The sequence below is a fragment of the Podarcis gaigeae genome, assembly GCF_964106915.1.
Source record: "Podarcis gaigeae genome assembly, chromosome: 8".
NCBI classification, from domain to species: domain Eukaryota; kingdom Metazoa; phylum Chordata; class Lepidosauria; order Squamata; family Lacertidae; genus Podarcis; species Podarcis gaigeae.
Genome location: NC_139684.1, coordinates 57,852,107 through 57,877,410, shown reverse-complemented (window position 1 = coordinate 57,877,410; position 25,304 = coordinate 57,852,107). Strand labels below are relative to the sequence as shown.

At 46.3% G+C, this 25,304-nt stretch overlaps 1 protein-coding gene across 20 annotated transcripts in view; it reads right to left on the bottom strand.

Moving 5' to 3' along the window:
• Positions 1-25,304, bottom strand: part of MACF1 (microtubule actin crosslinking factor 1) — a 292,549-nt gene that overhangs the window by 8,808 nt on the left and 258,437 nt on the right. For 16 of the 20 annotated variants that reach the window (XM_083751563.1, XM_083751572.1, XM_083751565.1 and 13 more), the window contains 26 exons: positions 22,728-22,959; positions 22,347-22,573; positions 21,816-21,938; positions 21,015-21,116; positions 19,804-19,905; positions 19,517-19,690; positions 18,839-18,994; positions 17,474-17,671; positions 16,432-16,560; positions 15,656-15,829; positions 14,814-14,969; positions 12,943-13,149; positions 12,571-12,690; positions 12,295-12,464; positions 11,580-11,739; positions 11,110-11,304; positions 10,715-10,843; positions 10,479-10,622; positions 9,561-9,749; positions 8,280-8,397; positions 7,353-7,516; positions 5,919-6,081; positions 5,420-5,574; positions 4,267-4,341; positions 3,478-3,495; positions 429-546 (listed from right to left, as the gene is read on the bottom strand). In XM_083751563.1, coding sequence (XP_083607689.1) covers positions 429-546; positions 3,478-3,495; positions 4,267-4,341; positions 5,420-5,574; positions 5,919-6,081; positions 7,353-7,516; positions 8,280-8,397; positions 9,561-9,749; positions 10,479-10,622; positions 10,715-10,843; positions 11,110-11,304; positions 11,580-11,739; positions 12,295-12,464; positions 12,571-12,690; positions 12,943-13,149; positions 14,814-14,969; positions 15,656-15,829; positions 16,432-16,560; positions 17,474-17,671; positions 18,839-18,994; positions 19,517-19,690; positions 19,804-19,905; positions 21,015-21,116; positions 21,816-21,938; positions 22,347-22,573; positions 22,728-22,959 — 3,898 coding nt within the window. The remainder of the gene's footprint in view (positions 1-428; positions 547-3,477; positions 3,496-4,266; positions 4,342-5,419; positions 5,575-5,918; positions 6,082-7,352; positions 7,517-8,279; positions 8,398-9,560; positions 9,750-10,478; positions 10,623-10,714; positions 10,844-11,109; positions 11,305-11,579; positions 11,740-12,294; positions 12,465-12,570; positions 12,691-12,942; positions 13,150-14,813; positions 14,970-15,655; positions 15,830-16,431; positions 16,561-17,473; positions 17,672-18,838; positions 18,995-19,516; positions 19,691-19,803; positions 19,906-21,014; positions 21,117-21,815; positions 21,939-22,346; positions 22,574-22,727; positions 22,960-25,304) is intronic. The other 4 variants (XM_083751574.1, XM_083751580.1, XM_083751573.1 and 1 more) reach the window with 1 other exon arrangement.

The following is a 25,304-nucleotide window of genomic DNA, read 5'->3' as shown; positions in this document are numbered from 1 at the left end:
ATGGAAAGGGTACGAGAAGAGAGCTCAGCCCACAGATGTGAAGAGGTGGGTGGGAGGGTGGGGGCTCTGATGGATTCTACTTCTCCCCCCCCCAACATGTGAGTGTTACACAGGAAGTCCTAGTCAAGTACTTATTGGTACTCATGCTGACATTCAGGATGGACTAGGGTCTGCCCAAGATATCATGGTGTTTGCAACAGAGAACCTCACTGGCACTTCTCTCCCACTCATCAACACAGGTCACCCTCCTCAAGAAGTCCTTGGCTAGGCTGATCTTTTGACTGACCTCAAGAAGACTTCCTGCTGGGCTGGGCTGTGCTCCATGGGTGGTCCTGGCCCACTCACTTTTAATGGCAGACACCTCACAGCCTTACACTGGGGGAGGTTAAGAGCCCCATGTTTGTTAAGAATCACTCTCCATTTCTTACCTCTGCAAGGATCGTTCTTCACTAAAAACTCATCCAGGGCCATCCATCCTCCACCAACGCGAACCATGACTGTGCTACGCAGGATACGGACCAGCCGCAGTTGCTGCGAATCGCCAAACTGTGGAGGGAGCAGCAGAGGGGGAAATGGTTTAGATGAGCACCCACAAAATAGCCCAAAAGACACCTTGCAATTAAAAAAGAAAGGTGGCAGCACAGGGCCGCTTCAGGAGAGGGGCTGCAGCAGGATGGGCTTTGACACTGGGGCCTCTCTCCTGAACCTACTAGCTGCTTTTAAGAAATATAATTTTTTAAATGTCTAAATGGGTTTATTATGGATGTTTATATTTTAAATGTTTGTATAACTGGTTTTCATGCTTTGTAAACCACTTAGAAGTCTATAAGCGGTATATGAATAAATAATGGTGATGATGATGATGTTAATAAAACCAGAGTGGATCCATTTTAATGCACTGCTAATTATAACTAAATGAAAATGAAGGAGGTGCACCCTTGTTTGCTGGAGCTACCTCAGCTCAGTGGCAGGGCACCTGTTCTGTGCTCAAAAGATCCCATAGCTCATTCCTGGAAGCATTTCAGGTTAAAATGAATCAGCCAAGTAGTAGGTGATGGGAAAGGCCTTTTCTATCTTCCTGCCAGAGACTGCCCTGGAGATCATCGGCTAGACAGTTGCTATGGACCAGGCTATGCTATGGACCAGGCGGACCAAAGAGGACTCAGGGTGAGGTAGTGCCCAGAAATAACTCCTCTGCAGTGTTTGCACATCTATTGTGCTCCCTTAAAGGCTTGCCCATTTGTCTCTGGGCCAACTGTAACCATTGTGTTATGCGGAAGATGAAATAAAGTCAGAACTTCAAACTTTTGAGCAAATTCCCAACAAAGGACTTGGGGGGTGGGTGTTGTTTGGAGCATGGTTCGAATTCAGCCACATGCCAGTCTTGATACAGTTCATTTCTGGAGAGAGGACAACTGGAATTCACATGAAATTCAGTAACGGAATCCCACCAATCACTCTCATCAAAAAGGAGAGAAGCCCTTCACCAGATCTGAAGACCCATAAAATTCATGGTACATGACATCCCCACCACCACGCAGAAGAGTTAATTGCAGCAGCCAGAGATGTGCAAACCTGCAAAGTGGTAGCCTTAAGGATCAGAAATACATTTACTGAAATGACCACTAGCAGTATGACATCTCCACAATTTGAAGCCTTGACCAATGGACCAAACAGTATGTCTTGCCTCACTAGAAATCTGCTCTGCAAAGATCAGCATCCATAATGCATTTTGGAAATGCCAAGTGCTATATGAATCTTTTTCACTGCCCTTAATTGTCATCACCCTCATGGTAAAGTAGGTCATGTTTCACAGGTGAGGAATTTCTCATTTCTACATTACAAAGTGAGGGAAGGTAACTACAATCAGCTGCATGGACCTTCTCTCTGTTTTTGGCTCACCATCTGATTTTCTGAACAAGCAAGACTTTAACTGTGCTCTTTCTTACCAGTTCAAGGAAATTCAAGTCCTTTTTATAACGTTAGGCTTTGAGGGCTCATTTGAAGTAAAAACAGTCCACCCTGTCCAGCAAAATTAAGGCACTGAAGACATTAGTTTCCTACCATATTATCAACAGAGGGGCAGAAAGTATCTCACAAAACAAGTTTAAAATGTATTTCTTCTCTGCATTGCTGAAACTCCCTCTGGAGTTATGATTTGGCTAAAAATTATGCAGGAGGAAATGAGAAGCAATTTTCATTTTATCTTCTTGAAGCCTCGAGTTATTTGACACGATCCATGCAGATGGCTTGAAGCTTTAGTGCTAATTATGGAAGGAAATTATCCAAATGGATTCAGCGCTTGCATTCCAAAAGCGGTGGAAAATTAATTGGAAGGCATCCAGATACTGGTATACAGAATACATTGCAAGAATTTCAACTCTGTGAAAGAGGCACAGAAGTTACACCTCCTGGAAGAACCAAGAGAACTAGGTATCCTGCTGGTATCTTGTTCTGATGTTACAGTGGAAGGACCAAACTTGTGAGGAGCTGCAAGAAAAATGTGTCTTCTTGCCTCAAGTATATTAGAAATCTGAAGGTACACAATGGAAATGATAATTAGCTCAATGAGCTTGCTATTCACATGCCTCAGGGGTATGGATTTGCATGCACAGTATGTTCTGCTCTATGTGCCCTTGGTCAGTTCTGGATATTTTATTTTGGTGGTTAACAGCATAGCCGCAGTTGCTAGTGATTGAAAATATCCATCAATCCCCCACCAGCAAAGTCATGTGGCAGGTTCTGAAATCATAGGATTATGTAGTGCTCAGCTCCAATGGGAATCCTTTCTCTACATCTCTCAGATATGTGGGACTATGGCTGAGCTTACAGAATCAAACTGTGATTGTGCTCTAATACATCTTATGGCTGAACAATGGGCTTCAGAGACTGGTTCAAGGGCTACAGCCTGGTTCAAGTTAAGCCAATTTGACTTAGCCAGTTTTGAGGCATTCAGTCCTGCCTGCACAGTTTTCCAGCTTAGTTGCACAAGAAGTCAAATATGAGTTATTTTAAAGCAGACTTTGCCAATATGGTGCTCTTCAGATGGTTTGGTCTGAAACTCTCATCAGTCCCAACTAGCACAATCGGGGTTGATTGGAGTCACAGTCCAAACCATCAGGAGGGCACAAAGTTGGCGAAGGCTGCTTCACTACCAAGAGTTTCAATTTTCTAAAAAAGTGTCTGGCACACAAAACACATGAAAGTTCCTCTGTGAGTGCCCATGTGTGTGTCTGTCACTATGGGTGCATTTGCACATTTGTAGTGTTGCTTCCATTCCATTCCTTGATCATTATGTCACTGTATACCAGAATCTTGGCTGTTAATAGAGACAAGCTCTTACCACAGCATCCACACCACAGCACAACCACCCATAGCAATGAAAATATCAGTTTGTAAAGGGACAACACATGCGATTCTTTTAAGGGAAACAATCTATAAAAGGATGTAGAGACAGCATTGCAAGGCACACTGTACCTGGTTGCCGAGGAAGAACTACAAAGGAGAAGAAAGTACAAATGAAAGAGAGAGAAGAGGGAGGGAGGGAGAGAGAGAGAGGGAACAAAAAACATTGAGCAGCATTAACAGAGCATCACTATGAAAAATGTCTTGTTAACCACAAGTACCACTGATGTGTATACTCAACATTACTCAGCATGCTAAATGTCACATTTTGGTACTTCCCTTTTATACATTTTTTTTTTAACGAAGCAAGCCAAAGATCTTGTACACTTTAAAAATGTGACAAGGGCCAGTGCTGGTTATTTTACACACTCTGCTCTTGTGCTAAATTCAGGGCAAGCTCAAGACATTTTGCCAACCCAAGTGATAATTATAACCCCCACTTTGTTCCTTAAAAATGCAGCCACCAAGAAGTGGCTGCTCAGATTGTTTGCACCTCAGCTAGAATTGCACGCAGTTCAGGCACGTGGGGAAGCTAAGCTAGATGGCTCTATTGCCAGTGGAAGACTCTGAGAACTTGAGACAAAAACAGAAGCAGCACAGAAGTTGCCCATGAGCATTTTCAGAAGGACTATGTTTAAATCTCAGAGGAACACACAGGGTTGGAAAGTAAAACAGGCAAAAGGAAACACTTCCTGCCCCCCCCCCCGTCAATCATGGAGTTCCCTGCCACAAAATGAAATGGGGGTCCACAATGAAATTAGAGAACTTTTTTTTTAACCCTTTACAATGAAACCATCAGGCTGCCAGAAGAACTCCCCCCCCCCCAAACTGTCAATGCAAGCAAAGCCCCCTTCAGCTTACCCGGTATTTGTTCTCTCCAATCTGCTCCACTTGGAATCTCTTTGCGCATTTACACTGAGCCACCTGCCTGGTCACCTGTTGGGTAAAAAGAAAAGAAGAGATTCCATTAGGCTAAACTACAGGAAAGCTCTCCAACTGGTTTGAGAGGTTTTTGTTTTTACTTTAAGACAGTCCCTACTGAAAAACCACAAAGGGCAAAAGATGGGCAGTACTGTCCCAATTTATCTTCATCACAACCCTGTGAGGATAGGAAGATTAGTGGTGACTGGACTATGGCTGTTTTGGTGAGCTTCATGGTTGAATAGGAGGGATTTTAACTCAAGACCCCAGTGGAACAAGTCTGAGGGTCTACTTATTGCACCACACTACCTTCCCCAGATAAGATTCAAAATCCCGTTCTACTATATATTTTAAAGATTTATATCCCTCCTGTCATCACAAATGATCTTAGGGTGGGTTGCAAGAAGCTAAAATACAACAAAGCAATAAAATACAATTATCACCATGAAAACAACTCCCACTGTTTTTTATAGCAACTCTCTGGAACTCTGCAGCTACATATGTAAAATGTAGAAGGCCTGGAGAAGGAGGAGGAAGGTCTCCAGCTGGCCTAGGAATTTAACAAAGGTTGGCACCAGCTGAACTTTAGAGTAGAGGGGGTTCCACACCTGGATGTTACTGCATTGGCAAAGTCTCTCACTTCTTGACTCAAATTCTCACTCTCATGAATGTTGATTCCTTGACTTTTTACATGCAAAAGAGATGTGACAGCCCTGAGCAAATGAAGGCTGGCACTTGTGACTATTATGATTATTCTTATGGCACTATCCATGCATGTGGTGCTTTGCAAAGTATGAGAAAACAGGTCCCTTTCTCAAGGTGCCTACAAGCTAGAAAATAAGTAACAAGGGAGGATAGCAGGAGAAAAATGTGGGGCTATTGAATTAGGGCATGGAGACCAGGTAGTTGTTTTGCCAAAGGCTTTCTGGAAGAGGTGGGTTTTAAAGGGGGAGGGCAAGAAGATTAAGCAGGCATCCTTCCACAACTTACAGCACCAACTGCATCCTAGGTGCTTGCAGAGCAGTGTGAGATTGAAACAGCTTAACTATCTCCATAGCTCCTGGATCCCTGCTGCCTTATCAAAATGTCTTACCTCATCCTCAATTTTGTCTGCATCTGTTGTTGGCCGATAAGCATCTTTGTTAGGGTGCAGAGCAGCTACAAACTCATAATAGTCAATGTAACCATCCCCATCACGGTCAAAGATGTCAGCTACCGCAGTCATCTCCAACTTAGTAGTGGGGAATTCTGAATGGGAGAGAACAGATGGAAACACCATTACCGATCCCAAATGCAAGATTTGTCAGACATCTTTGATAGGCAGTGACTGGCCTAAGGTCACCTAGTGAGCTTTACGGCTGAGTGGGGATTTGAACCCTGGTCTCCCAGTTCCTAGTCCGACATTCTAACCACTATTACTTTTATTACAGTTTTTACACTATACTGCACCACAATGGCTCTTCTTGCAGGCAGGGTTGTTTGCTTGACAGTAAGAAGGAATTGCTTCCTGCTTCTCAATCTGGGAAAAAAACTAAGTCTGCAGGTAAAGGCAGCTGAAAGTGTTTTAAGCATTAAAAGAGGTAGGGGCTTACTGGATGCCAGGATGCCATCAATGAACTCCTGCCGGGTGATTTTCCCATCTTGGTCTTTGTCAATCCGCCGGAAGAAGTCCATCACACGTGACTTCTTGTGGTTCATCCAGCGCATGTACTTCTTCCGCCATACATCAAAGTCAAAGTTTGCAAACTCTTTCAACTGGAGAAGGGAAGAGGAAAGGCTGTTTCACATCTCACTTGGAAAGAGGATCCACAAATATTTACATCTCCTAAGATGCGGGAGGCAACAGCACAGCTCTCTCTTCTCTCAAAGTGTAGGATTTGCCTGGTTTGACACTAAACTCACCAAAATAAGTAAGGGGTACAGGAGGGCTGTGCATTTAGCCCTGGCACCTCACGTCTTTGGGGTGAATGTCTAGTGGGAGAAGCCATCTAATGGCTTCCTGTGCAACTGAGAATCCTGTTTTACCAGGGCTCTTAATTGTGCACCAAGGGCAAGGGACCAAGAGCAATTGCATGGATTTGGGGTGGGCTAAAAGTATGTCCTGCCAGTTCCCATCCATCTGTGTTTTTTCTTCTTCATCTTTTAGTGAGTAATGCCTAAACGGCTATGGAGGACTGGAAAAGTTGGACCTGGTTCCCCAAAAGCAGCGTGGTTGGGAGGAAAGCAGTCAAGATACAAATTCCACACTTGCCCCTTTGCCCTGCTCTCCATTTTGAGCACTGCTGCTGTTGTACAGACTTCTTTGCATTACCTGTTTTGCCTCAGTGGTATTACCTTCGCTAATTATCTAGCTGGTATTGTCAAATTGTAAATGACCGTGAACTCATATATGAATAGAGAGGCACAGAAATCGTAATTATTATTATAGTGGCATAGAATAAATTAAAAAACAGTTATTTTTCTAGCTTACACAAGGCAAAACAATCATGAAGTGGTTTAGCTGCTAGACTACCAAGATATTGCTCTCCTTTTTAGGGGGCAGGGATAGGTGAGGCCCCTGCCTAGGCTTGCTTACCCCAACAAGCACACCCCACAGCACCAAGAGGGAAACAGGAAATGTGGTGAAGACTTGCAGACCCTGAAAAGCAGCCTTAAAGCAGGGCCAGTTTGGGAAAGGAAATGAGAAAGCAGTTTGCCTTCTCCTGCTCCAGCCTCACTGCACTCACCTCCTTTCCCCAAAGGGAGATGGAAAGGCTATATACAAGCTTCCACCCACCAACTTTCCTTTGAAGGAAGAGTGAGGTGCACCATCAAGAAAACCAGGAAGCTACAGTTCCTGTAGCTGGAAACTGGTAGGAGCACCTTCGTTTTGCTCCCAACAGGAAGAGAGCTCTGTACAGAACCCCTGGAAGCCGGGCCTTGGGGAGAACTGCTACACCATCATGACCCAGCTTCTCTCAGCTGGGGCTTTGCTTTCTGTGCTGGGAAGGGGTTCCCTGTGCACATGAAAAAGGGAAAGTGGTTACCTCTTCCAGCCGATCCAGGGCATCGTTGAGCTTGCGTTGCCGCTCAAGTGCCAGCAACCACACCTGCTGCCAGCGGGCCGAAAGCTGGTTGATGCGCGGGTTCTTTGCTTCCGACTGGGAGAGAATTGGCATTGGGGGTGGGGCTGTCTGGTTCAGGGATTTTCCTGAGAGGAAAAAAAGACAGGGACAGGGAGGAAACATAGCAGAAATTGAGCAAAGCGAAGGGGCGTAATGAAAAAATTATGGGGAAGGGGCACAGGAAGAAAGGCAGGAGCTAAATGCTGAGCTTTCCTTTTGCAGATGAAACTGGAAACTTCACTAAGATCATATCAACTCACAGGAACCCTGCAGTCTGCATGGGGCATTGAAGACAGGGACAGGTAGCAGGTTTCCTGACAAGGGCTGTGTTTCCTTAGGGCCACATGCTGACTGTGGGCAGGGCTAAAGCCAGCAGTAGGCAGAGCCACCTCTCTTTCTCTCTACCCCCCCCCCAGCTGCTCTCTCACGCCTCTTCCCCTCTCTTCCTACCCTGCCCAGCAGGCTGCTGGGACGGACTCCTGAGGCCTGAAATGATTGCTTGCCAAGGACTTATGAAACTAGGCCAAAGGCTGCCCCTCCTGGTCCAAGAAGGTGCAGAAAGTAAAATCACCCCAAGCTTGCATCTTAGCCAAGGCACATCAGAGCTACAGCCCAGACTTTTGTTTTAAAGACCGGTCTCAGCCATGGAATATGTAGTAGTAGCATCAGTAATTATCATAATAAAAGTAATAATCATAATGCCGATGATGATGGGAGTGTTCCTGAGCATATATACAGTACTTATTTCTTGATCAAAGCCTAGTTCAAGATGCTTTTTATTAGTGTTTAAAGCCCTAAATGAATTAGGCCCCAAATATTTAAAATTTGCCCAAAGGGTTGCCAACATACTATTGCTTCGGGATTTCTCAATGAAAGGTCCATGAGCCGGCTCCGTGGCTTTCCTCTTGTATGTTTTTGTGACGCGATCCACATCTGGCTGCTTTCGGGTCATTACTTCCATAAAGGACTGGAAAAAGCAGTAGGAAGGATGATTAGAGATAGAAGAAGAGTGCAGCATTTTGTTACTATGCAACTAAATGTTGTCCTTTTGCTAATGTAAGCAGTCCTATCCCCAAACAACTCAAAGCACCTTTGACTGATTAACATCTGATACCCTTTTAAATGTGTTGTGGGAGGGGGGGGGTTATTGGTTTGTTTTTGCTCTTATTTTTGTTATGCAGCTTATGTTTTTTATATTGTATTTTCTATTTTATTGTATCTTTATGTTGTGAATTGCCCTGAGATTTACAGATGAAAGGCCATACACAAGTTCATGATACATAAATATTTATCACATTTATATTCTTTCCTGTTTAACCCTACAACAACCCTGTGAGGTAGGTTAGGCTACCCGAGTGGGGATTTGAACCATCGTCTCTCAGGCCCTAGCCCAAACACTCTAACCACTACAGCAGATTGGCTCTTTTTCTTATTCAGTCTCCTCTTTGGATAGTAACATTTCACCAGCCGTTGCCCATGTACCTTCAAGCATATCTTTGCCACCATAGGGGTTAGGAACTTAGTACCTCACTCTCAAAATTAAGCACCAAATTCTCAGGAACCCAAATCTTGCATCTAATGAGTGCCACATTGTTTTTTCTTGCATGGCACTGCTAAATCAGTCTTCCCTTCAGCTGTTTTGGACTGCAACTCCCATCAACCCCAGCTAACGTGGCCGTTTTGAACTACAACTTTCATCAGCCTCAACCAGCACAGCTGCTGGGAGTCCAAAACATCTGCAGCAGCAGGTTAGGGAAAGCTCCTCTGCGCCAAGGCTGGGGCTGATGGGAGCTGTAGTCTGAAGGGCTGGGTATCAGGTTCAGAAAGCATGTGCTACATATATATATAGCCCACTAGGTGTCAAAAGAAAAGAGGGTGAGCCAGAATTGGGGGTGGGGGCACCAGCCAGAGTGCCTCTAAGCAGTAGGAGCTGAAGGGGATGACAATGACCCTCCATTCTGATCTAAGCTTACAGGCACATGGAGTCCTACTCCATTGCAAAACCAAAGCAGTGCAAGCTCACACACAGCTAGGAAGAATGAAGTCAGGCGCTTTGTTTCACTTTAAAGCCACCATGAACAACTTTCTCAAACACACAGCATGCTCTTTTCTGGAAGGTGGCAGGGTTACCTGGTGCTCTGCAATGAGGGCTTTGACCTGGTCAATGTTCTGCGGCATTGGCTCTTGGTCCCTCTGAATCAGCGTTGTCTCAGCCCACTGAATCCATGCCAGGAGCTCCTCCAGCAGCTCTGCATTGGCCACCAGCTCCGAGAGGGCTGCTTCAAGCCGCTGCTGGTGTTGCTTTGCCCATGTGAGAACCTGGCAGAGGAGAAAAGCAGAAAGGGTAGTTGGCAGCAAATGAGAGGTATCTCTGCAGGGAGAGAAGGCAGCGGAGTGGAGTGGTATGTCTTTCCGGGTTACTCACATGCCCCTTCCCTTGCCTAAGCATCTTCTTCACTTTTGCATTCCCCTCCTCTAGCTCACCTGGATCTTGTGTTTTACCCTGCAAGCTCTACAACCTACTAACACTACAAACTTAGGGCACCAAAAGCAAACTAGTACTAATGGTGCCAATGATAAAATAGGCTAGAATGTAGATTAAGGGAGAAGACTTAAAATGTTTTAAGCTGAAGATGGAGGGAGTATACAGAAAAAATATTAAGGGTATGCTGTGTGTTCTTACATGATTATATTATGTTTATTCACAAGCTACTCCAAAAAGGTTCATTCAAAAAGTGGAGTAATTTTTTTCCATTTAAATAAATAAAAAGCTCTTGCTTGTTCCAAAAATAAAATCAAAACAAAAGCACCTCTACCTAAGCATTTTAGGAACTGCAGTAAATTTCTACATTCTGCAGCTGGCTCCTCTCATCTCAGTAGCCAGCACTGTCATGAACCTTCTATGATGTCACAGCAGCTGAAGCAAGGTGGGAAGGGCATTCAAAATGCATTATTATTCTTATACAGTCATAGAATTATTAAGTCTCTCAGCTCCATTCCTGCTGGCTGCAGCTGCTGAGAAGCAGAGCAAAGGCCTCTGTGACTCACTTCTTCAAACCGAGCTCGGATGATGGTGATCCAGTGCTTGATGGTGGTGATGCAGTCTGGGTGGCAAACGGCCAAGATGACCTCCCCCATCCCCACAGCGGAGTTCACATCCAGCCTTTTCTCTTCGACTTTCTTCATAAACTCCTGCAGCAAAGGTTAAAGGTACAACAGCTCAGCCTGGCTGCCTGGCAATCCCCTCAGGCTCCCGCCTTTCCCTCTTCTGAACAGCTACCCACCTTGTGGACATCGATGAGTGACTGCAGCGCTTCTGCGTCGTCGGGCAAAGCTCCCCGGAAGCGGAGGGTCTGCTCAGCTTCAGAGAGCCACTCCAGCAGAAGATGGACAGCAGTCCGAAACTCTTCTGCCTAGAAAGGAGAAACAGCACCAGTGAACCCTTCCCCGTGGAACAAAGGCCTTTTGAGTTGCCATACAGCAGGGATGGGAAACTCTTCTCAGCCTAAGGGCCACTTTCCTTCACAGGGAACTTTCTGGGGTAGGGGGACACACACCAGTGGTGGGCGGGGCCAGAGGCAAAAGGGGTGGAGCAATAGATACAACAGAGTCACAGGGCTGGTATGGACCAAAGAGATGTGAAAGTTGCAGATGATGCCACCCTGCTCCCGTCTCTTACCTGCTTCAGGGCTTCCTCCAACCGAGTTTGCTTCAGGACAGACATCTTGCAGACGGTGTCCCAGCGGTTGCTTAGCTCTTGCAGCTGCACTTTCACCCACGTTGTGTCATCACGGCTGTTTTCAATAAGTTCCCGGCCTGAGCGCTTGAGAACCGTGACAGTGCCTGTTCGCTTGCCAAGCTCCTTCTGGAAGACCTATCAAGGGGAACAGAGCATAGTTGCACTCTCTTTCTCCTAGCTCTCCACCCCATCCCATTTTTTAATTACGTTCCGAATGATGTTTTAAACATTTTCATGTGTTATTGTATTATATTTGTATTCTTTGGGAAGAAGGGTGAGATGTAAAACTTAGAAACTCAAGTACATTTTCACAGGGACTCCAGTCCACTGCCTTAGTCCCTAACACATTGAGGCTTACACAGCGTGAAGTGGCTTCCAAATGGATGGCTCTGTCCCCCAGCAGCTGTTACCTTGTGAGCATCCATTAAGTTCATGACCAGGTCCAGGTCCCCATGGACAGGCAGGTCTTCGGCCAGCTGGGGCTCCACCTTGTACAGCCAGTCAACCAGGGCTTGCAATGCATCCATGAACTGGCCAGAGAACAGAAGGGCCTCTTCCAGTTTGTGCTGCCTGTAAAAATAAAAAATGCAGGGGTAAGTGGGTGTTGCAGTTTCCCCTCAATTGGCCACCTCCTTGGGCACCATAATAAATGTGGCGTAATCAGAGCCTTAGGCACACCTTTAAAAAATTGGTGTGTTAAGGTGTTTTATTTATTAAAACAAATTACATGGCGTTGCATTTAAAAATCATAAAGCAGTGTACAGCACAATGTAAAAATTACAATAAAACCAAGAACTACACAATGATAATTATAAAGAGGGAAAAAATCCAAAGCAAACAGATTAAGAACAGACTAGTGTGGATTACCAGCAAGGGCCTGGGAGAATCCAGATGCATCCAGAGCAAATCCAGCAGGAACCTAGCTAAGGCCCCTGCACTGCTCTGATTGGATGTGCAGTCAGTATACAAACTGGTCAAATATAGGTCTTGATGCTGATAAATGCCCCTCACACCCTATCCAAATAGGTGACTTAAAGCTGGCTTCTAACACCCCCTTGTAGGACCTGCAGGCACCTCAACTTACTACAGGATGTTACCTGTTAGGAAGTCCTTTCAGGCACTCACCTTTCCACCGATTTGCCACAGACAGTGTCCCACTTGTCACGGACTTCCCCAAGGAGATGGTCCAGGCTCTGGTTGTCATCTGGGAACTGAGCTTTTTCTTTCAGGGCCCTTCCTGTCCGGATCGTGGTGTCATAAACAGGCTGCTTGCCACCCAGGGTTTTTTGGAACTCCTGATTTTCCCAAGTAAACCCACCCAAAACATAGGTTAAGAATGAGGCCAGTGACTACAGATAATTTCACAAGAAGCAAAGGAACTGTTTCACATGCAATTCTAACCTTGTGCTTAGAGAGCTGCAGTTTGATCTTGTCGGGATCATTTGAAATTTCAAGCTCAGAATCCAGGAGATTTTCTGCATCTTCTAACCAGTCAACCAGCTTCTTCCAAGCTTCATGGAACTATGAAGATTAATTTTTTTCCATTTAATTTATTATTAGAATTCACATGCCTCTCGAGCTCCACTACTCACTGCCAATTTTCACCTACCCCCCCACCCCCTAACACCTGACCCACATTTCATATTTTTGCAAACAGTGCCTAATACGCCACTGGCCCTCAATGAGCCCAAGAGGAACAGAAATATTTTGTAGCTCTGAGCTGATGCCCTTTGTGCCTCCCTGGCTTCTAGCCTACAAAGGATTGTTCCTCACCTGCTTTGCCCGCTTCCTGGCATCGTCCAGAGCCCGCCCTCTTTCCACTGACCGCTGGACGACCTTCTCCCAGCGTGACTGGACACTGACCAGGAGGTTCTTGATCAAGACCACATCCTGCTTCTGGCTGAGAAACTTCAGCTGGTTTCCACTTTGGTCTAGGCCAATTATCTGATCCCGGTGGGCGTTCACTTCATTGGCAAACACCTGACAAGGGAAAAATGAAGGCTGCTCTCCTGGGTCTCTTAGGCACCACATAATACAGAGAAGGCCATTTGGGATGGAGGTTTTGTTCCAAGGTGAGATGGCACAAAGCTTAACTGTAGTCACTACGGCTGGCAAGGGAGTCCCAAGGGAGTCCCAAGACTAGGCTGGGGCCTGCCATGGCCACAGATTGACTGGATAGCCATGAGTGAGCCACATACACACACAGCCTCCAGTTCCCTACCTGCAACAAATGAATAATCTGACCCATCTCACAAGCCCCATTACTTGTTTTAGGGAACTACAGTGGTACCTCGGGTTACATACGCTTCAGGTTACAGACTCCGCTAACCCAGAACTAGTACCTCGGATTAAGAACTTTGCTTCAGGAAGAGAACAGAAATCGTGCTTCGGCGGCACGGCGGCAGCAGGAGGCCCCATTAGCTAAAGTGGTACTTCAGGTTAAGAACAGATTCAGGTTAAGAACGGACCTCCGGAATGAATTAAGTACTTAACCCGAGGTACCACTGTAGCAAGCCTGGGGTTGTAGTCAACTAACTTTTACTCAAACTAGACCCCATTGAAATTAATGGCGTTGACTAACTTAGGCCCACTAGTTTCAATAGGTGTACTCTGCATACAAGTTAGTAGAATACAACTGATAGTTATTTTTTATTAACTGATTTTAAGTCACATTTTTAATATTACAGATTATTAATTTGTTAATGCTTCATACTTTATGAGTGTGTGTACACGTACACACACACACACGGCTATGCTACTGCTCACTTCAATCACCGCCACTTGCCAATGCCTCCTTGCTTTAGACATCCTCCCAACCCTTCTATTCATACTGCCTGCCTCACTCCAAAGTTGCTGTTGCAACCTCAGTGGAAGAGACAAAGAAGAGAGCAGTGGTGGGTGGCAGCTGAGTGGGATGGTTGCTGGGGAGCTGCCCTGCCTTGCCCATTTCTAGGCAGCTCACCTGGGGTACACACCTGCCTCTGTTTCTCTCTTTCCTCCGTTGGTGCTGAAATGGCATCATTGGTGTTAGGCAAGCCACAGCAAAAGAGCAGGAGTTTTGGGGGAGCTACCCCAGCCTGTCCTGACAGTTCCTCCACAACTTAGCTGGACCATAGTCCTTCCCTCTTCTGCTTCCCTTCTTCTCAACCTCCAATGCCCAGCAGCTCTCAGAAATTTGTCGTCAGGCTGTAGTTCACAGTGCCACCTACTGGCAGCCAAGCAAACTGCAGCATGATGACAGCCTTTCCTCTTTATTATATGTTACTATCTATCTCTCTTGCAGTTTCAAAACTTGGTTATTTGAAAACACCTATGATGTAATATTTCCCTGATTTAATTTTAAAGTCTTTCCTTATTTGGCTGCTATACCTAGGCATTGTTTATTGTTGTTCTTGTCGAAGTGCTTATTGTCTATTCTTGCTGGGGATAGAAGATACTATCTAGCTCTTATTTTATTTCTCAAGTTTCGAGCACTTGTTAATATAATACAATTATAGAACCTTAATTGAATTCTCTCAATACTCCACAGCTATTTTAAATAATTAAGTTTTTCTCTACCTTTTGGCAGCTTCACTATTCAAGTCAGTTAGCTCCCCCCACCCTCCCTCAAATGCACACATGCACACCCAGGTGGGCATCATTACCTTGTGATCTTCTATCTGTGAGAGCACTGTGTTGAACATGAGGCTGGGTGGAGGAGCAACATTCAAGCTCTGCTCTGCAAGGGTGAGCCAGTTGATGAAATCTTGCAGGGAATTTTGGAACTCGGTTGCCAAGCTGAGGGCCTCTTCCAACTTGGACTGAGTTTTAAAAAAAGGGGGAGAAAAAGCAGCAGAATGAGTACAAAAGGCAAAAAGAAAGGAGCACCAGCCAAAGTTCACAAATGCTGGCTTCTGAGACAAAGACCACAATTGTGTAATAAATGAGAGACTCCTTCTAGGCTGGACCTTCTCAGTCCAACCGATGAGCGTGGCTTGCATATTAACAGGTCACATTTCTAATGTTGATAACTCTTCCTCTTCATCCAAGCCATTCTGGAGCCAGGTTCTCTTCCAACAAAAAGCATCAGAACAAGAAGAGACCACCTAGCTGGGAGGGGGCAGCCAATGTGGTGCCCTCTGGATGCTGCTGCACCACAGTGTCCATCATCCTTGACCAGTGACCATGCTGGCTGGGGCTCATGGGGGCTAGGAGCCCGAGAACAGCCGGAAAGCACCACATTAGCTTCCCCTGCTCTATTGGGCCATCACAACTTACCAATAATGGAAATGTGAAACAGCTGGATTAAAACCAAAGCAAGGTTCTCACTCCACTCCCTTTTCAAACACACACCTCTTTAATACCACCTCAAGTCCCCAGAGCCTCGCTTTCCTGCGCAAGTTAGGAAATGTGTGGCACTCACACAAGAGTCCCCTGCTCTGCACCATGCAAATGCGAGTACAGTGATTTGGTGATGGGTACACCTCCACCCCTCCTAGCACATTACCTTTCTCTCCTCCATCTTCATACTGACGAGGCCCCACTTCTGCTCCAAGAGAGCCACACTTTGCTCTGTCTTTGATCCAGACCCAGAATCATCGCGGCTCAGGAGCATCAGCCTCCCTTTAGCCAGGAGCTGGCTGTAGATCTCCTCGTTGGCTTTGAACTGGGCATAGAGCTCCTGCACAACACAGAGGCATCGTAAACAAGGGATGCTTTGCAGGACAAATTTTCCTGACATGGGGGTTCACATGGCATAGGCAAGACCTAATAGCACAGTTGTGTGTGAAGATTGCTTCTGCTGTTTGCCAGGTGCACTTGGCTCTGGGGGTTGTCTGCCAAGTCCAGCTTCCCAGGGCCAACGCTTCATGTTACTCTAAGCATGTGGTGTGCAGCTATGCCTACAAAAATCACCCTTCCCGTTTGTGGCTTCAAAACTTAGGGGGAAGGTTCCCACTGGTGAATAATCTTTACAGCTGACTGTGCACACATTTTTCTCTGTGACCTTACGTCTAAAAACTTCACATTTGTGGTGGTCCAGGGTTGCTGATGCCAGCTGATAGCTGAGTGACTGCAACAACATGGAACATCCACGAGTACCTTAGGTAGATACAGCTGTGCATTGTAAGCTGGAATGTAGCTAACCAAGCCTTCCCCCCATTCCTTTTTCTCTGGCGCTTTCCCGTTTAGGTATTTCACATCCCACCTGTGATGCACATTATCCTTCCCTCCCATATTAAGGGGCCATTCATTCCAGGCATCAGTTCGGCCATCACAACTCACCATGTGGGCATTCAGTTGCTCTCGAGCAGTCTCTGGCAGCCCACCTGTCGGTTTGGAGGCAGACAGCTGGTTCTCCATCCTCGTGAGCCAGAGGAGGAAGTCTTCAATTTCACCATGGAAACCTTGAGCCTGCAAGGGAACACAACGCACATGCTGGACTGAAGGGCACAAGCAATCCACTCTGATGGTTTCGGAAACCTCAGCAGGAGATACCAGGATTTAAAAAACCAAAAGTACAGAAATACATTTTGAGGTAGTGACATTAAAAAAGGAAAACCAAAGTGCCAAGCATAAGCTTAGGTTCAAATCCCAGCCTATTTCTAGCCATCCTCTTCTAGCCTAGCTCCCAGAAGTAAGAGAAGCTTTCCCAAAAGACTCTGGCTCAAAGAATGAATCATCTCCAAAGTGAGGAAGCAGCTGAGACAGACACATCTGTACACCCAAACAAGTCCAGCCACAGAGCAAGTCTTGGTGGGCAATCACCTGAACACACAAAGGGATAAATAAATAGCCAGGAGGAGGGGCAGCACACACAGGGCCCCCCCAATCCCCTCCCCCCAAGGGCACCAGCTGCTCTTCACAACTCCTTTCACTTGTATATTTAACAAGGGAGTTCTATCCCATCCTTCATTCCCCCCCCCCCCCAGATAGTCAGAATGGTTTACCAAAAAATAAAATAATATAAAAACACAATGTCAACTTGTGCACTGAAGATTCAGTTATTCTTATAGGGAGAACTTCAATTTGTGATAAGGTCTGAAGTGGTTTGTTTTTTAAAGAATTGGTAATTAACTTGCTTAGAAACCCCCTGCAATTGGAAGCCTTCCTTTTTGTAGGGAGACAAACACTCCTAGAAACCCTCCAGACCTTGGTGCTCATTGTGGGACGTGCCCCCACCTTCCCCACTCTCATCTCAACCTTCTGTGTGTTCAGGTGCATGCCTGAATGTGGCTCCTTTGAAATGTTGGGCGAGGAATGCAAGGAACAAGAGGGCACTGAAGAGTACCCACTGCCCGCCTAACTAAGTCTCTTCCCAGCTGACCTGCTGAAGGGTCATCTGCAGCTGCTGTTCTCGCTCCTCTGTCTTCTGCAGCACCGACTCCCAGCATGAATTCATTGTCTCCAGGCGGTTCCGGAGACTGCTAGCATCATCCCCTGCGCTGGATTCCAAGAGCTCATTGCCAGCCTTGTTCACTGTCTCCACTGTGGACTGATGGGCCAGCACATCATTCTTCAGCACCTAGTGTGGTGTTGCAGGTAGAGAAGAGAAAATGCTTTAGGACCCTTGCAAGCCTCTGTGGCACTAGCAAAGGATGGTGGTGATAGATGGTGGACCCAAGTTCAGCCCCTGTCAATCAGCATGGCTGGAGTCTCCTGCATTTTGGTTTTGGTGTACAAACTCAGGAAGCAAAGCACATGAGACGAGGCTTCCTGGATATTCTCACAAAACACTCTCAGCATCAGCAGCAAGTTACTGGCAATAACTGACCAAATGTGGCCTGGCAAGCCCAAGCAAACACCCCCAGCTAGAGGAAAGGCTGTGGCTCAGTGGCAGGGCACCTGCTTTGCATGCACACAGTGCCAGGCTGGATCTCTGGTATCACAGTGCCAGGCTGGATCTGGGAGGGCTGGCAAAGACACTTTCTGACATCCTGGGGAACTGCTGCCAGTCAGGGTAGACAATGCTGAGTGAGATAAACCAATTGTCATGAGCCCCATGGAGACATCTTGGCAGAGTTGGTTGGCATGGGATGGCAGTGTGGACCCTGATTCTGGGGAGTGGCTCAGTGGGCCAGAAAGTGGGTTGTTGGGAGAAAGACCCATCTCTTTTGGAATAACTGGTCTGAGAGCCAGCATTGTGTCCGTAAGTGGGAGCCAGGACACCAAGGGTCTACTTCACTGTAAAGCAGCTTCCAGTGTCATCCGTTGATGCTGTTCTCATAATATTCCCAGCCCTTCCCTCAAAGCATGCTTCCAATTGAGCTATAATAGCACAGCTACAGTGACAGCCCAGAAAAATGAAGATTTCTGGAGCAGGACATGGAGGAGGGGGCACTTTTGTCATCCAAAAGCTCTGCAGTGGCCCAATGGCAAAAGGACAGAAAGGCGCTGACTTAACCAGATCTTTGGCCCATGCAGCCACGCACTGCATTTAGCAGCAGCTCTCTAAGGTCTCAAGGAAATTTTGTGAGCCCCGTCGCTAGAGATGGACCAGGACCTTAACCTGAGAACAGACACATTCTGCTGCCAAGCTGGACCCCTCTCACAGGACAGAAACAGGGACCTCTTTGCAAAAAGCAATCTGCAAGTATTACTACTACTATTACTACTACAAAATTTGTATATCGTCCTTCATCCATAGATTTCAGGGTGGTTCACAATATAAAACCCCTTCCCCCGTACTTACATGGTGCTTAGCTAATTCCACCTCAATGACTTTTGGGTCGCCATTGATGGGCCTCTGGGCATCCAGCAGCTCTTCGGTGTGGGTCAGCCAGGCCATCAGCTCAGCCAGCGCATGTTGGAACTGGCCAAGGGCCAAGAGGGCACCTTCTAGCTTGTGCTGTTTGTAGACAAGGTGAGAAGAGGAATTTCTTTTAAGAAAACAAGGTTAGGTGTGTGTTTGTATTTATTTTATATGATTTTTAAAATCCCGTTTTCCTATGCACCAAGGAGGAGCGCTTAAGGTTGCAGTACTTTAAAAATAGTGTGAAGTATACAAAAAACAGACAAATAAATAACAGGACCCAACAACAAGTAAAAATAAAACAGGGAGACAGAAGGCAAGCAAAACATCAGCTTAAGGAGGGGGAAAAAGTGTTTAATAGATGACAAAAGACCATCAGCACAGAAGCTGCACAAATCTCTAGCACTCCAGTTAGCAATGGGACACACAGTGGAGGGCCTGGCCAGGCCCAAGGAGGAAGCGGCAGTGGCAGCCCTCAAGGTAACCTGGTCCAAGACCCTTTGGGGCTTCAAATGGTGATAACCAAACCCTTTAATTGAACCTACGCCATCTTCAGATGGAGCGAGGGCTTTAAAGGCTTTACCCACACCTCAGGCCCTGGCAGTTCACCCACCATACCTGCCGATGGGCTATTTTCTCATTCAGGTTCTCCCACAGATGCTTCAGCTCCGTCAGAGGCTCCCGGATGATGTCTCGGTCTGTCTCATCCATGGCTTTTTTAAGCATGAGCCCTCCCTGGTGATTCAGTTTCTCCATCTCGATCTGCTGCTGGTAAACTTCCATTTTAAATTCCTGCCAAGAAGGAGAAAGCAGGGAGTTTCACGCTCAGGACTGTGACTGATTTATTTAAAGAATTTATAAACCGCCCACTATTTGAAAATACCACAGTGCACAAACACACGCACCTTCATCTCATTCAGCTGCTCTTTGACGGTGTTGAGATCCGTCCCCACAGGGGGCATGTTGCAGAGTTTGATCACTGTGTTGTCCAGCCAGTCAAACATGGCCTGAAAAGGGAGCAGGCCCACAAATGAAGGGAGACCCAGCCAGCTATCACCCAGAGGCGCAGCATTGTGGCCTCCATGAAAAGAGTCAGCACCCAGTTCATAACCCTTTCCCTCAGCTTCTCCTCTTTCTCACAGGCTCAACTACTCCTCTGAGATGCCTGGCCTTTAATACAAAACAACCCTGCTGGGTCAGACCAAAGATCCATGTCCAGTCTGGTATCCTGTTCCTAACAGTAGAAAGCTGACAGGCAAGGTTTGGATCATCCCCTGCTGCTTCTCCCCAGGATCAGCCACTCTAAGGTAGACTGCCCTTATACACAGAGGCTCCATTTACAATTATTATAATAGAATCAGGCTTAAATAACATGAAGCAAGGTCTTTTCTGTAGTGGTGCCTGGTTGTGAAACTCTCACCTTAGGTGTGCAGATTGCTACAACTTTGCTGGGATTCCACCACCAGGTTGAAACATACCTGCTCTCTCTATGGCCTTTGGAAGAATTTAGCTATTCTGCCCAAGACCTAAGTACTATTCTGAGATGCTGTCATTTTTGACTAATAATTCACAACTGGTTTCAACAGCAGTTATGTTCCTATTGTTATACTGATGTCTTCGCCAACCTGGTGCCCTCTAGATGTTTTGAACAATAACTCCCACTAGCTCTCAACCAGTGCCGATTGGAGCTGGAGGGCACCAGGTTTGCAAAGGCTGGTGTATAAGAACCTTTAATCAATAAACTAAAATGACACTGGCCCTCCCACCCTCCAAGAATCTGGTGTTCCTCCGACTACTCTGTGATGTTTATGCATTAAGCCTGGCACTACAATGAAAGATGCTCAGAATTAAGAGCCAGAATCCATTTCAGGCAGTAGCTAGAAATGATCCCTGCTTGCCTTAGGAAGCACCCATGGCTCAGTGGCAGAGCAGCTGCTTTTCATGCAGCAGGTCCCTGGTTCAATCCCTGGCAGCATCTCCAGGTAGGGTTGGGAGGGCCTTCCTGCTTGAAATCCTAGAGAGCCAGTGTGGATGGACCAATGGTCTGGTAAAGCATCTCCCTTGCCTCTGCGCCTTCCCATCCCTGCGCATCACCTCCACCTCCACCCGCTGTCACCTGCAGCGTGTCCTGGTACTGCACTGCCGACTGCATGGCCTCCTCCAGCCGCTCCAGCCGCTCCTTCCAGGTTTTGTTCAGGTTCTCCCAGGCACCGTTCATCTGCAAAATCAAGGAGAGGTCATTGGGGGCTGAGCGTCTTGCCAGTGTGGGACCCAGACAGGCAGCACTGTGTGCAGGGTTGGATTCAGACAGGGGAGCCCCAAGCACCAAGCCCTGGTCAGCCCTGGAGCTCATCGCATGTGCCTTTCTTTGTGCAACTGACTCTCATGCCTGCCAAGTGGCAGCCCAGACTATTGCCTGCTTTTCAGGAATCTGTAAAGGAACCTTTGGGGGGGGGGGGAGTGCCCTGGGCTACCTGTCCCCTGCCTGCTCTGATATCCCATTTGCAGCACAGGTAAGCTATGCTGGAGAACACACTTGCTAAGTATGGGTGGTGTACTGATGCCCCCGATTCACTTTGCAGGATCCCTGCCTTCCTGGCCTTCCAATCTGACAACAAAGTGAGAGCAACAGCAAAGTTCTACTGCAGACATGTCTCTTCATCAGACTGAGGAACTTTCAGCAGTCCTCTGTGCCACAGGCTGGTTTCTACACACACTCACATGCCTCTCTCTATCCTCCATCCAGGCAAACAAGAGGCATGATCAGGGTTCAAGGACATGCCTCTAGCAAGGCAACAGCACTCAAGGAGGGTGTGACGCCAGGCTGGTGAGAGGACGTGTGACTGAGGAAGGGTGTGTGACTTGGGGAGAGGTCAAACGGTCAGAGAGAAAGGCCCAGGGGCCACAATCTACCCACCTCATCTATGCTTTTCTTCACTTCTGGTTTTTCTGTCTCACCGCAGGCAAAGATCAGGTCAGTCCCAAGAATGCGGATGAACTCCAGTTCTTCATGCAAACTGTCCGTTTCCTCCTTGATTGTCTGCAGGATTAAGGTCACCAAAATGGTTGATGTTTTATTAGCAAGCACTGCTCCAAAATGGCATCTGGGTTGCCAGAGTGACTCACAACACACATTTATAAGCCATCTTGTTTATTAAATTGCACTTCTAATCGGAGATTAAATTTCTAAAGAAAAAAGGCAGGAAGCTCAGGCAGCAGCACACATTCCTTGCTATAACAATATGCAAGGCAGTTGCCAAAGCTGCTAAATGCAGAGATTTTTAAGACCGAAGAGAAGAAATCTGTTCTGCTTTTAAATAGGATTATTTGAATCATTTTCACCTTGGGAGGCTTTCTATTTATTATAGGTGAGCGTATTATTCCATGCCTTGCGCAGCATGCCATTCCATTTGCTTACCACAGAAATGTTTGCCTTTGCCATCCTTACCTCTGCTGCTTCAACCTGCTGTTTGATGATGGATGGGTCAATCCCCGGACTCTCCAAGTCATGGACAATGTCCTGTGTGTCTCGGATGGTGGTCAGGAGGGCAGCCATGTCATACCAAAATTTCTCTGCCAGTTCCAAGACATCCAGGAATTTAATTTCACGTTCCTCAGCCCGGGCTTTGATGTCTTCCCAGAAAAACATCATTTGGTCTAATTTATCCTGGATTTCTGAAATGAAGGAAACATCACAAACCAAAATAATGAGAATCTCTTTCAGTCATGGGTGGAAATCCTTCTAATACCACAGAACGCATGGACTACAAGAATTAGCATGACAAAAAACCGAAAGGAGTGAACATGTGACACTTCCAATCCACCTGACCTTTGGCTGCCAGGTCCTTGACTGCACCTTGCGACCGTCCAATCAGCTCCTCCCCGCGGCGTTTCAGGGCCTCAAAGGACGGCTGCAGCTTCTCCAGCTCCATGGTGGCATTTTTGTTGTCGCCAATGCACTCTCGGATCTTCTCAACCTCAGCTGGGATCAGTGGAGGCATTCGCAGGCGGGAGGAGAGGGACTCCAGAGTCTCCAGCATGGGCTCAATCTTGTCATGGAACTGAGCAGGAAGAAGGAGGAGGCTTAGCAAGGCTGAGAGGCTGCACTGAACAGCCAACAGGAATCTACAGGCCCTTCAAAAAGGAGCAGCAGAAGCAGCGCCTGTTGCAATCAGCACAGGCTTCTAGCCCAACACTCTTATGTATGGTTAGATGCATAGTTTATCTGCTGTGTTGCTATGATTTGTTTTTTAAATTTTTTAATTGAATGTTATGGTTTTGATAGACTTGTCTGTAACCCACCCTGTGATCTGCAGATAAAGGGATGTACAGAAATTGACTTAATAGGTAAATAAATGCATGTCAATTTCATCCCAGAGGTGGCTTCCTGTTTCCCCTCCCACCACAAAAGGTTGCTGTCATGCCCCTCACTGAACAAAATCAACATCTATATAGTCAAAACAAAAAAAATTCCTTCCAGTAGCACCTTAAAGACCAACTAAGTCAGTTCTTGGTATGAGCTTTCGTGTGCATGCACACTTCTTCAGATACACACAATTTTTATTTTTTATTTTTTTATTTTTGACTATGGCAGACCAACACGGCTACCTATCTGTAACTGGAACATCTATATAGGTTTAAGAGTTTGGTCAGTAAGGCAATTTCAAACTTTATTTGTGTGGGTGTGATTTTTGATGGCAGATGGATTCCTGGTTTGGTTTCATAATCCAGAAAGCTTTCAGAATAAAGTCTTCCCCTGAAAGGAATCTGTCTGGATACTGGAATACCACCCACTCCCAAAAATGACATGCACAGGGATCTTAAGATTTGAGTCATCTTACTCAGCCCTAACTGAAGTTGTTTTTACAGAAACCAAATCCACTCTGAGCAAAAAGATAGGCAATCCTCTGACATCACAATCCAACTGGCACAATCCTGCACAGCTCCAAGAGCCTTCTCCATTCATGTTGACTGCAGTGGTGATGAGTGAAAGCCAAGTGATTCCCAAAGTAAATGCCACCTCAGTCTCAGCAGGTGCTCCCGAGATAAGCCACTATACCCTCAAGCTGCGCCCCCTCTCCATCCAGCAATATGGGCATAAAACTGGCCTGCCTCACAAGGCTGTTGTAATTTAGAGATAATGTATGCAGAATGCTCTGAACCCTTCAAAGAAATGCTAAGAGTCACCATAATCAGATTCATGAAATACCAGTGTGCATACATAGAACAACCTTCCCCAACCTGGTGCCCTTTAGCGCAACTCCTACCAGCTCCAGCCAGCACAACCTCCTCATTCCATGTCACAAACAGCTAGTCATGGGGCATGGCTGAGAAGCTGCTGTCTGAGAACCAGGAGTGAATCACACAGTCCTTTGGATCCTGTCCATTAGCTGCATCATTCCCTCTTCTAAAACAGCTCCTCAAAAAGCAATCCGTAATTAGCTTAGATGAATTTGCAGCGATGGGCATGTGCTCCTCCTGAGAACACACTTATAGGGAGAGGGAGGTCCAACTACAGAGCTACAGGGATTCTGCTTCAGCCGAACAGCAGCTGAAAGGCATAAGGCCAAGAGCAAACCTTTGCCAGTTGCCACCCCTTCTGAAGCTTAATGCTTTCATACCCCACTGGCTTTTCTGCCTGGATCAAAGTCTGCAAAAAGACTTACAAAAAGTGGGGAGTCCTCTCCTAATTGAGCCAACCGTTTAACTTTTTGATGTACTTTGAAAAGAATTCACACCAAGGAATTTAAATACTGTTGCACCTGGGAGGTTTTTAAGCTTTACAAAATAAGGGAGGGTGTTTTCTGCTTCAAAAACCCGACCGTACTTCCAGACGACAATAGATACATGCAAAAAACCACTTTGCAAAGAAGGGGAGCGAAATGGCTAGCCAATGAAGACACCATCGTTTCTGGTATGTCAGATGGGAGAAGGATTGCAATGTGATGAAGAGGAGGGATTCTTACCTCTCCAATCTGTCATGGTGTGGTGCAGTCAACACAACAATGAAATGTGAAGAGCACGCAGGGAAGACGGGAACAGGCACCGAAACACACAACAGGGAACAAAATCCACAATGGGAGGGGAGATGAGAAGGAAATGGAGGAGGAGGAAAAACAACTCAGAGTTAATATATGAGCAAAAACTGGAACGTGGGGGGGAAATAAAAATGTATTGTTTTATTGAATATATTAAACAGATGAAACACAGAACAAAACCTAGGCTAGGGTACCATAGATTAACAGTGGTTAAAGTTTTACCAACTAACTTCCAAATAGCATGCAAGACAATTGCATGGGGTGGGGGAGAGTCTGAAATGAGGTGATAAGAACAATCTGTATGATTCCTGGCTTAAGCTCAAAATCACAGAAAAGGAAATTAGCAATAGCAAAGGGATTTGTGCCTA